The 12,425-nt window shown below is 50.1% G+C and overlaps 3 protein-coding genes across 3 annotated transcripts; 2 read left to right on the top strand and 1 right to left on the bottom strand.

Annotated features, from left to right (window-relative positions):
* Positions 1-2,235: 2,235 nt before the first annotated feature.
* On the top strand, positions 2,236-3,732 carry LAJ45_04822 (uncharacterized protein; the record flags this gene model as incomplete). The annotated part of the gene is made up of 2 exons (XM_046114398.1): positions 2,236-2,323; positions 2,381-3,732. 2 exons carry the CDS (start codon positions 2,236-2,238, stop codon positions 3,730-3,732), a joined length of 1,440 nt encoding a protein of 479 aa, XP_045972424.1.
* A 4,630-nt stretch (positions 3,733-8,362) lies between these two features.
* On the bottom strand, positions 8,363-10,315 carry LAJ45_04823 (uncharacterized protein; the record flags this gene model as incomplete). The annotated part of the gene is made up of 1 exon (XM_046114399.1): positions 8,363-10,315. One exon carries the CDS (start codon positions 10,313-10,315, stop codon positions 8,363-8,365), a length of 1,953 nt encoding a protein of 650 aa, XP_045972425.1.
* LAJ45_04824 (uncharacterized protein) lies at positions 9,849-10,187 on the top strand (the record flags this gene model as incomplete). Its single annotated transcript, XM_046114400.1, has 1 exon — positions 9,849-10,187. The coding sequence occupies one exon, from the start codon at positions 9,849-9,851 to the stop codon at positions 10,185-10,187; it is 339 nt and encodes a 112-aa protein (XP_045972426.1).
* Positions 10,316-12,425: the final 2,110 nt, after the last annotated feature.

Consider the following 12,425-nt stretch of genomic DNA (forward strand, 5'->3'; position numbering starts at 1 on the left):
TAGATCGAACAAAGAAAAACCGAGATATCAGTAGAAACAACCGATCACCCGAATAGCACGCCGTACAGAACTCGAAAACTTTAGGCAGATCTCTGCAAGAAAAAAAAAGATGCGGCCGTCATGATTTGCAAAACGGCACTTATTCCGGGGGAAAACGAAGGTAAAGGTTTCCAGTTTGATACCCACCACCTACGAGGCGTCGAATTAGAATAAAGGAACAACCTCGTTGGACACACGACGATCCTTCTTTTCTCAAATACTTCTCTACCTGCTGTCTGCCATCTATCACGATATCATTTTCCATCTCATTTGCCTCGTCAGAGATGCAGCAGACCTTCACAAATTTGTGGTCTCTGATGCGAGGTTTCTAGCAAATGAGCATCTAGAGGCTTCCATACATCTCCAACTATCATATATCGTGCCATGTATCCGACAAACAATTCAAAAAAGTAGGTCTGTAGCAAAAAACTTTCCACTGCGATGATCAGACATAAGGCACAATCATAATTTCGGTTATTACATCTCTTCTCTGCGCTTACGTGCAGAGAGGGGAACGTTTTGGTCAAGATTCTAAACACTCATGCTCTGATCATGGAACGGTTACAAGATCGAGGGTCCAAGGATAGGGTTGACATGGATGACTACTGGTGGTAAGTGCCCTCTGTAACTGGGGGGAGGGGGGGGAGCGCAATAAATAATAGGGAAAAATCATCGGAAAGGGACCAAAAACACCCCAAAAAATAAAATACCAAAATAAAAACCCCGCAGAGGTTGTGAATTTGAGCGCATAGACGGAAAAGCCCAAGACAAGAGTGGCTAGGTCAGGAACTGGGACTGTTACATGCCTGCCTCTTCCACGACAGCACCCGCCCAGGCCACAGAGGCACCCAGGATTCAATACCCATGAGCGAGTAGGTACAGTACCGTAGTAACCAAGCAGAAGAGCAGAAATTACATATGTAGTCTTTGTCCACAAGAGAGAAGGCAAATTATTCTCCACTTGCTGCACAGGACGAGATGATTGCCATTACTTCTTGTTCAAGGGGCAATTATACGCGTGGTGCAGGTTGCGATGGATGGTTGGGGGTGCGGTTCGGATTCGTTATTCTGATAGAGTTTTTTTTTTCTGGACAGCAAAAGAATTTTTTCCATGCCTGGGTTCTTCGTGCGGTAGTGACTTTGCTTTTTAACCCACCCCCCTCCCCTTCATTCCCCCCCCCCCCCCTCTTCTGAGAGAAAAAAAACCCACCATACCTGACGCGAACCCCACTTCTCCCCGAAGATTCAAAAGACGGGACTTCCTCTCCCCTCTGGCTCCTCATCTTGTCGCATCAATTCCCACTACAAAACTCCCACCCAACAAAATTAATTAGAGATTCCCCCGAACACAAGCAAAATTTCGATTTCTTAAAAGAGAGATCACCAAAGGAGCCGCAAAGCTGTCTCACAACGACAACCTCAACGTTCCCCCCCAAATAAACCCACACAAACGGCAGTCACGTCTGTTCGTCGACAATTCTGGCGAGCATACTGGACTCCGTTTCTAGGCTGCACATAGCCAAAAACTAAAACTTACCGAGCAAGATCTTTTCATTCTTATGAGCCGAAAGGACCTGCTCCGTTTCTTGTCTCTACGAAAGAAGTAGGTTTCCCATACCAATTCCGATTCAACGCAACCCATCCACATTAGAATCACCCGAACGCCTAGAAAGACCACCCATTCGATTGAAGAAAAAAAACACACTGCCCAATGAAAATATCCAATAGAATTCCTTAAATGTTCCTATAATCTAGCCCGGATGATTCTTCACCCAAATTCAATTCCGTAAAGAATGACATCAGTACTGACGTCGTTTTCACTACTACTAGGCCCAGATAACACGACTCCCGCAAAACCGCAAAAATTTACTCGCCTCAGCCGCATTTAGCTTCAACCCCAAATTTCTACATCAGTACTCTAACCCCTCGTCTGCTCGACCGGTACCTCGAAAGAGCATCGGCATCTTGACGGCGGGGCGGAAGTAGCTTTCTGTCCAATTGAAAGACTACAAAGGATTAAAGTGAAAGAGAAAAAAAGACAGATCCCCACAACACAGCATCTCCATCCATTCAATCTTCCCCACACCTTTGAGCACCCATCACCCAACCTCTATTTAAGAAAGACATCGCATCCATCGTCTTTGCCAAGAATTAGTATAATCATACACCAACCAATAATCATCCAAATAATTCACAATGGTCAGTTCTTCAACCTCCAAGGCAACTGCTCTGTCGATCAACTATGAAGCAACTGCCGACCTTGATTCAACCAATGCTTTCGAAGGTAATTGTCCGATTTCCTAATTGCAGACTACATCAACTAACCCGTGAATTCTTTTAGGCCCAGAGAAGCTTCTCGAAGTCTGGTTCACACCTTCCCCGGAGTTGCTCCCACCCACTACCCACCAAAATGGTCTCAAATACATCACAAAAGAGAGATGGGAGCAGATGTTGGACATCGTCAAGTGCAAGGTCCTCTCGGTTGTCAAGAACGACAACGTGGACGCATACCTTTTGAGTGAAAGTAGCATGTTTGTCTTTCCCCATAAAGTTATTCTCAAGACCTGTGGAACAACCACCCTTCTCAATGGTCTTCCGGAGATGCTTCGCATTGCTGCTGAAGCTGGTTTCAACAATGGCGGGGCCCACGTTGCTACCCCATACCGTGTTTTCTACTCTAGGAAGTCTTTCATGTTCCCCGATAAGCAGATGCACCCCCACAAGAGTTGGAGGGATGAGGTTGAATATCTTGATGAGTGGTTCCTCAACGGGAGCGCCTATATGGTTGGAAAGATGAACGGCGAGCACTGGTACCTCTACTTGACCAACCCAGGAACCATGCTTTCCCCACCTCTGACACCCACAAACGAGCTTGCCGAGCCGTTTGACATACCCACGGAGACAAAAATACTAACTTTCCCGGAGGCCAACGACATTGTGTACAAGAATATCGGCGGTGGACGAGATGGGGGCAGTGGAAATGGGATTTTCGATGAGACCCTTGAGGTCTTGATGACTGATTTGGATGAAACTAAGGCCAAGCAATTTTACCTTGCTAATGCTAGTGCCTTGGCTGCGAGTCAATTCAGGCGCCAACAGCATGAGGATTCTGGGGAGGCCTCATCTGACGAGGATGATGAGCTTCCAGAGGAGCTTACCAGCGAGGGTCATGCTCTCGGTTCTATCGTCTCGAAGGCTTGTGGACTCGATGACACATACCCGCGATCCAAGTACCCTGATGCCTGCGTCGACTCCTACATCTTTAGCCCTTGCGGATTCTCGGCCAATGCCGTCATCCCGTCCCCTGACCCGAACGTCCCCACCACCCATTATTTCACCGTGCACGTCACGCCGGAACCCCACTGCTCTTACGCTTCGTTTGAGACCAATGTGCCAGGACGCCAATCTGGGCGTGAGACTGCTGAAATCCTGGAGCACGTTGTTGGAATTTTCCGTCCGGGAAGATTCTCGGTCACCTTGTTTGAGGCCCAGCCGAACAGCTTGGAGCGTGCCCAGGGAGGGGGTGTCTACGATACCACGGCAGCAAAGAGAAACGCGAGGATGGATGCCATCAAGGGCTACAGGCGCGTTGACAAGATTCGCCATGATCTCGACGGTTACGATCTTGTTTTCCGCTACTACGAGCGTGATGACTGGAAGGGTGGTGTTAAGCCCGTTTTGCGTGATTTCTGATTTTCTTCTCATATAGCGTAGCGTTTATTCTGTAATTTCCCTTAAGATGAAAGGAACTCCTTTCCTTCTTTCTTGACCTTTCTTTTTCCCTTTCTTTTTCCCTTTTCTTTTTTTTTACATCTAGGCTTGCTTCACTGAGTGAGATTGGGAGGGATTACAATTTGTCCCCAAAGTTATACAAAGAATTGAAATGGTGCTTTGGACTTAATTTCTTGCTGCTCTTTCTTCACTCACTCGCTCACTTGTTACGGTGCCTTATCCTGTGTAACACTTCAAATTACCCATCGAATGCTCCCGCTACTTGTAGCTATGCAAATTACATTAAAGTAGACTGTATTTTTAAGAAATTCAGAGGAGAAGAGAACCCCACACTTCATCGGATAAAGAGCCAATTTAAATCCTCATCGGCACATACCCCGGATGTTCATTCTAAATTTCTGTATGTACCTACTGTACATACATCTACCCAATAGTTGGCGCTTATCCACTTTGTTAGAGTATGTACATCGCTTGAACAATTATCCGAGGTTTTAACTCTAACTAGCGCCTCCTGCTCTGCTGGTAAAACAGATTTGTGGGCCCTTTTCCTATTTGGAAAGCAGTCCTGCTAGTTGTGGTTGTGGTTGGAATTTCTTTTTCCTTTGCGGCGAATGGGGCGCGCGGGTGAGATAAGCGAGGATGACGTTTTCTCGCTTTTTACGTGGGGGGTGGTTGTTGTTGTTGTTGCTGTGGGGAGGTCAACAGTACAGCGCCTCTAACTGGTCTGGTCTGGCCTGGGGGGAGTGGGGAGTGGGGAGTGGGGAGTACTTTGGGGTACTTTTAAACAGGGGGGTCAGCTCGATCTTAAGATGTTGACGGGCGCATTTCGAATAGCTTGTACTCTAATCGCCTATGGGCAGAAGAGAGGGATATTTTGAATTTTTGAATCTGTGGTATATACGTAAGGATGCCATCGCGCGATCGTGGGGTTGGTGGGTCATTGGGTCATTGGTGGTTCATTGGTTGTCACTCGGTTTTTGTTTTGATTTGCCTTTTGCCTTTTGCCTTTTCAACCGCGGTAGGGGTGGAGGGGAGGGAGGAGAATGTGATGTGGGTGCGGCGGGAGATGGGATGATGGGATGGGATGTGGTAAAGGAGGGGTGGAGGAGTGGAAGGAAGGGTCCAAGGTCCCGGGGGGGGGGGGGTGGTACTTGTGGTGGGGGGACCGATGGGATGGGATCGATGGGATGCGGAGAGGAGGGTAGATGTAGATTTAGATGTAGATGTAACGCTAGATTAGATTAGAGTCACGCTGGAGTTGTCACGGTTGCAGATGGGTGGCGATGTTGGTCCTGTAGTACCAGCACCCTAATCAACCTCTACTGGCAGTATTCAAATGTCTAGAACGGCACACTGTAACGAGAGTGACCAATTGTTGGACCATCGGATTTTTCTCTTTACATGCGGTAAGCCTCTCTCTGGGAGGGCTACTCATCCATCTATCTGTTCATATAAAGCCGCTCACAACCCTCGGTCAGATTTTGTTCTTGTTTTGAGCTGTGGACTTCGCCGACGCCTCATCAGTACTCCTCCAGGACTGTTCGCCAGACTCAAATCCCATACCGGAGGACTAGTGTCCATGAGCTCGATCGAGCAGTGAACTCCAATTCCCAACCAAAAAAATCGCAAGAGTGCCCATTCAAGATGAGTAGAACAGTCAGGCTCTCTTCCGCCATACTATGAGTTATTTCTACTGGTAGATAACACAAGGACCAGTGCATGACCAGGTCAAGCTCCCTTCGCGAGTGATATTATGTGATCGATGGACCGAAAGGAGCGAAGTATTTAGCATTAGCTCTTCTCCTATGCTGTTAGGTCCGCTTTGAAACTTTGCCCCGGATTTTCAAAGTCTCCACCGGGTCTGCGAGGCACATAAGTTGGCAGGTGTATAAATACCAGCGCACCTAAACCGGTTAGACGCCTCCGACCGGCCTTGGCGTCGACGTCCAAATATTAATTCTAGCCAAGAACATCCATGGTGGGTTGGCACGAAGTGGCTCTGGCCTTTGGCCGGTGCCGAAGTTCCAGGGCTCAGCCCAGAGTGGGATAGACTTAAGGAGGGGTAGTTCCTATACCTTTTGTTCTTTTTTTGAGCCGAGCAAGAGAAGAGATATTAACGTGAAGCACCATGAATAATTAGGGATCGACGTGCGCATATTCGATTCAGAGATCGGCGCTCACTACTATACTTGTGTAACTTCTCGATGGTCTTATAAGGTGTAGCCTCTTTTCAAAAACAGAAGGACTTATATATGCGAGCCTTCCTGGAGACTCTATTTGGAACACGCCCATCCAGGGCACTCGGCGTCTGTAAGGATATATACACAACGGCGTTAGGGTCATTATATATTCGATACCCTGAAAACTAAAGTCAGATAACAGCATCAATATAGCATCGACCAATTATAGTAAGATGATATAGATGAGAATTCAAGCAAGGAAACCACCTTTCGCCTTGACGCCAGATAGGCCCTCTAATTCTTGAGATGTATGTATTTATATCTTACCATTAATGCATAATTTAAGCAGACGCTTTCCATGGGGTGGCGTGACCTGAATATCTGAGTTCTATGGACTTTGTGGAGTGGTGACCGGCGGCGAGTTCGAGGCAATAGTACTTCTGTTGCGCGGTATCTAGGGTGGAGACTACATGTACCCACTCATCATTACCTTCCCTCGATTCTATATGGTAAGCGAGGGAGGTACTCCATCGGAGTCCAGGGTGGTTTGAATCAATTTCACTTATCCTGGGCTGACTACCACATCACATGATGGGGGTGATCGTCTCTTAGTCAATCAGATCCGCTCCCTCTGGAAAAGTGTGACTCGTGCTAACAAAAGAGTAGTTGTAATAACACCTAAATTAAATCTCGATCCTCGAGGGGCGGCATTGTGCATGCAGGAGAGCATACAACGCTTAAATATTCTTGAAATGTTATGATGCGCTTAATTATATGAGAGAATTTTTAAGCTGTAGCTTAATCTGCTGGAGGAAACCATATTACGATTTGAAAAAACCACCAACACTCGAAATGCCCTAGCAGATATAAAGCCTCCTCCAGGTCGTATTTATATCTACGCTAGATTCAATAAATTGGTCTGTCAATAGAGACCCTAGAGTTAGGGATATCCGGTGATGTCTAGTATGCTATTTGGCCAAGATCGTAAAATATCCAGTTAGTTATTCGTGGGGTGCTAAGAGTGTCTGCTGGTTATTTTGTGGTAATTCTTGCTTAGATCGTACCTTAATGGGCTCAATTGGTGTTAATCAACTCTACTAGATGCGCTTTTCTTGTATACCTTTTTTTTTTTTTCGGAACCTCTCGCATAACTCGAGATGTTACCCCTATAAAACGGAATCTTTTCTGATCACAATACCTTGGTTTGGGAGGCAAATATTTTATGTCTGGCCGGCCGCGGTGCCGTTGAAGGTTCTATCCTTATTAAGTCTTTGAATCATTGGTTGCTATTATGGAATAATGAACCAGCCAATCGAACTTCTTTAGTGTGGTCACGGAATTTTTCTCCCTGCTATCGAGTGATATCTCATGATCGTCGCGTCAACCACCAGATCAAAGAGAGGGGGGGGGGGGGGGGAAAGCCCTAGTATTATCGAATATCGAGAAATTCAGGGAGGGATGTGATATTTCAAGTCTAGCGACCCTTTGATACTCAGGTACCTAGAAATTTCTAATCGGCCACCGTGCACTTTCAAAACATGCACCAGCACTCGAATCTAGAAATCACTTTTAAGAGGTCGGGTTCCACGTGGCTCCATCAGGTGTCGGCAAATTATGTGCAGGGTTCTGATTCTTTCGGTAATGCTTACATGTGGCCGGGGAAGCTTGGTAGCGGTATGTATTAACAGAGGGGGAAGGCCCATATCTAAGGGATATGCGTTCGATCACAACGAAAAACCGGAGCAGGAAGCTGTTTAGTGGCCCCTCGATATGGTCGTGCCGATTAGCCACTAACTGGTTGGTATCGCGCACTGTCTGAAGGTTCGACTCAATAGGAATCTAGATCTTTCTACTCCTTACGGAGTGGTGTTGGGGGGCCGAATCCTCCGGGGGGGAATGGAAGTAATTAAATAAAGGGGGGCGTTTCGGGGAAACGTTATTTTGGTGGGGTTTTTGGTAGATGTTTGTTAATTGATAAAATTGTTAAGAATATAAGCTGAGGTCTGTCATCCTATGTATCCGTCTGGGGTGTGGATTTTGTTCCGGGTTGGTGGAATATGGGGGGGGAGTGATAGTTCATGATCCGGTGTTTATCGTTAACGCATTACTTGGTGGTTGGGGATTTGCGGAAGGTATAGTTTGGGGTGTGGATGGAAGGTGGTATTTGCTTTGGGGAGAGAGGCTGAGATGAGGTAGATACCTTTTTTCGTCAATGGGATTGAAGACTTGTAATAGAATTCTCATCCCGTATTCAACTTTGATACAACATTTCACTTCCTCACACGACCTGCTTGAAAACTGGTATTCGTTGTACACTTTTTATATACAGACTCTAGGTATTCTACAAGAAAGGAATTACAAAATGCCACAAGATATTTACTATAAACTTACATTTCACAACACCTGCTCACTCACGCACCTCCCCCCCCGTGCCCCACCAAGCCCTTCAAAACCTCACGAGTCTCCGGATCCACCTCCCCACCCTGTCGCACCCACCTCTTCGTGATCCTCGGCCAAATCTTCAGCACAAGCTCCTTGCTATTATACACCCTCGCCGTACTCATCAGTATCCACTTCGCCAAGCTCTTCTCCATCACGATGCCCCTCCGCGCATCAAACGCCCACGCCACCACCTCCTCCAGCCTCTCGGGCGTCCACGGCGTCTGGCTCATGCCCCCATACCAATAAAACCCCTTCAACAGCGCCACCAAAATCGTCTCATCCACGCGCACCCCCAGCACCCCCATCTCCCGAAACAGCGCCATCGCCCGCTCATAATCCCCCGTCTTTGCGCTCTGCAGCACAACCATGTTGAACGTGTACACGTCCGGCGCAAGCGACGCATTAAACTCCTTCATATACCCGCCGATGATTCGTCGCCGCCGCTCCGCTACGGCTTTCAGCACCTTTGCCCACCGCCGCTTCCCAACCCAGTCTCTGTCCGCCGGCCCCCGCGCCGGCGGCGGGTGCCCCGGGTCCAGAGCGGCCCGCTTCATGTTCTCGTAGATGTACTCGGCGCTCTGCGGCTGCCCGGCGCGCAGGAAGGCGGCCATCACGGCGTTGAGGACCACTGTGTCGACGATCTCGCCGGCGTCGACGAGCGCGCGGTATGCCATCCGCACGCCCTCGCCGTCGCCGCGGAGACCGTGGTACGTGATGAGCGTTGTGTGTGTGAAGCGGTCTGGCGCCATTCCGCGCGAGGAGAGCTCGCGCAGCAGCCATTCGACGAGGAGCGGCGTGTCGGATTTGGACGCCATGTCGAGGAGGATGTTGAATGTTGTGATGTCGCTGGGTACGCCGGCGGCGGCGGCGGCGGTGGTGGTGGTGGTGGGGGACTCGGACTGCTGCCAGAGGTGGATGGCGGCTTTTGCGTCGGAGGGGGTGACGGCGTCGAAGGAGCGGGCGACGAAGGAGATGGCGGCGTTGTATTCGGGGCGGGTGATGGGGAGGGAGGCGGCGCGGAGGTCGTCGAGGACTGCGAGGTAGCGGAGCATGGCGGGCTCGGTGCGCTGGGGGACGGTCATCATGCGCGCGGTGAAGGCGTTGATGTGGTGGAGTTGCAGGTGTAGGATCTGCGGGGTGGGCAGGGCGCGGTAGCTCCGGTAGAGGGTTTCGTGGGGGGTGTGCGGGTCAGCGAGGTGCCGCTTGAAGCGCCGCAGCGCGGATTGGGACTCGGGCGTGGTGCAGGCGTGCCATGGGAGCGGGGGCCGAACAGTTGCCTTGGGGTCGTTGGGGAATGGCTTGGGCGGCGGGGCATCGTCGTCGTCGAGGTCGTCGGGTGTGGCGGGGTGGGCGGGGGAGTCGTCGTCGTAGGACCCGTCGTAGTAGGGGTCGGAGAAGGATTTGAGCTCGGACTTGACGGCGGGGGAGAAGGGCGGGCGCGGGGTGAGGTCGATGATGGGGAAGTCGTGGTGCGGGCTGGAGGGCACGCGGCGGATGGTGCAGATTGCGCGGGTGCGGGCGGGCGTGGGGAGGGTCGAGGAGTGGTGTTTGCAGAGACTCGCCCGCACGAGGGCGTCGATGAAGAAATTGTCCATGGAGGTCCGCACTGATGATGGCCACTTTGTGGTGGTGGTGGTGGTGGTGGTGGTGAGAGTAGCAGCAGCAGTAGTAGCAGCAGGAGGGGCACCACCACGTAATTGCTGGATTGTGCTAGGCCGTCGAGAGCAGAGGCCGCCGAGGCCAATGGGAGGAGCAGAGGAGGGGGAGGAAGAGGGGGGTGAAGAAGAAGAGTAGCGCCGACGGTGGTGGTCCTCAATTGGAATTGATGGTACTATAAATTGCAGACGACACCTGGAGAATCTCAAAGCCACGGAGGAATATGTCCTGGTCGTCGACACGTCCACTAGACACAATGTGAACATGGAGGTCCGGGGAAGAAACTCATTGTGCGGTTCTCCCGGGCTCAGTGATAGTAGTAGTAGTGGTGGTAGTAGAAGTGGTAGTAGTGGTGGTAGTATTATAGTGAGTGAGAGACAACAATAAAGAAAAAAGGATTGGAAAGGGAGATTCGAATATTTATGGAGTAATTCGTTAATGCAAGAACTATGGTTTCCTGTATGCCAATTACGAATTGAAGCTGAACGTGCCCGGGAGGATTGCAATGGAGGGAGTGTTCTTCTCGGCGGGAGGACGGGGGGGGGGGGGAGGGGGAACGGGAGAGGGAGGGAGGGAGGGATGCGGGGCGGGGTGGGGGCGGCGGGGGGAGATTCACGGCGGGGGTGGTTTATATGCGTGGTTGTTGTGAACAAGTTTATTTTCTTGAGGGTCTGAGAGATACGCGGGGGTTGTAGGCGGGAGGACGGTGTTGAGCCCCACCAAGAGCGCGGGGTGGTGGTGGGTTAATCGCTGGTGACTAATGACAGGGCCCTGATTGAGATGGGAGGCTCTTGGACGGTGGAGAGAACAGGTCAAGTACATGTAGTATTGAAGTGATTTAGGGCTGGGAGCTGGGTGTTTGGATACTTGTATTGTCGCCTAGAGTAAGTATACCCATCTGAACAATTGCTTCTGCGCCAAACACTGCGGTTCTGGCGTTGTCACTCGGCTTCGGCATGCCGGTATTCTCTACTCTAGTCGACTCGGAGGCGAGAGCTTCCCCGTGCGCGCGATATTAGAGCGCATGCATACCTGTAATTACCATCACGTTTTTCGTTGTTCACAAGATTCAATCTGCACGTGTGTGCACATCTCCATCCCCTACCAGACAATGTACTGATCAGCACATTACCTGATCCCAAGTAACGTATATAAGCTTCGTTCTCTCCGGTGTCCTTTCTGAAAATAGACCATTATTGGCGGGTGCACTCCTCAATTATTGACGGACTCCCTCGCCTGCATCTATATGAAGAGCGCGCCCCGGATAGAGAGAGGCCGTTTGGCATTGATGACTACGCGTTTGTTACAAAGTATGCATCTGTGGTACGAGCACAGCCAGCTGGGCCCATGATTGGCCAACCAACACTCTACTACTACATGTAGAGATTAATGAAGCGAACGAACCAAACACTGGGCCCGTTCCATAGATGTGTAGGATGCGAGGATAAACTTTGATCGACCCGACAGCTATCTATAAACAACCACCACTCCCTCCCTGCCTCGCGAGGGTGAATTCTGTAAATCCATCCAGTGATCTATCTATATCGGTATCCTGGACTCGCTGGCTGACTGACTGGCTGGCTGGCCGTGGTGGTGGTGGTGGTGGTAGTGGTGCCTCTAGAGTAGCTGGCTCTCCACTCTGGCGGGTCTGTGTATCCTCAACCTAAATATCCATCATCCATCTGCTCTACTGTGTTCATTACAGTACCTTGGTCTGGGTCCGTGTTTGTTTTAATCCAATTGTGCACGGTCTGGAAAAACCTAACCCTGGCTTACGGGTTAGTTGGCTGGCTGGAGAGGAAGGAAGCGAGAGTGGATGTCGCAGGCTCTTGACGTCATTGATTCAAGACCAATTGGCACCAATACATTGCACTTGTATTAATAGATATCAATGTTGGTATTTTACATGCAGTCGTCAATTGGAAATACCATACTGCTTTGTCTGTATACAGGACGGGGTTATGTACTCTACCCCTAGCTACCTACCCATAGCCTAGAGTACATGTATGTAGGTACATAACTGTGCTTCAACCTTCGGGGAAGAGGTATCTTTACCCGGGGGGAAGGGAGAGACGTTCCTGTGCCTGTCTGTTCCTGTGCCTGTCTGTTCCTGTGTTTTGGGGAAGAGGAGGAGGGGGTGGGGGTGGTGATATTCAAGGTGCCAGACCAGACCTCCCTCCGCGGTACCTTCTCCGGGCTCTGTTCTCTGGTGGAGTGGAGTGGTTTCTGTATTATATAAGCTTAGCTTACTACCCTTGACATGTCAACAGGGAGCTTTCTTTGATGCCCCGGTCAACGTTGCCCTGAATAGAGCAGAGCAGACAGAATACCCTCCTAGCTACAGTAGATACCGGAGGGAGTGGAGGGGGGGAGAGG

The sequence above is a fragment of the Morchella importuna genome, assembly GCF_003444635.1.
Source record: "Morchella importuna strain M04M26 chromosome Unknown Morimp01GS012, whole genome shotgun sequence".
Lineage (NCBI taxonomy): Eukaryota > Fungi > Ascomycota > Pezizomycetes > Pezizales > Morchellaceae > Morchella > Morchella importuna.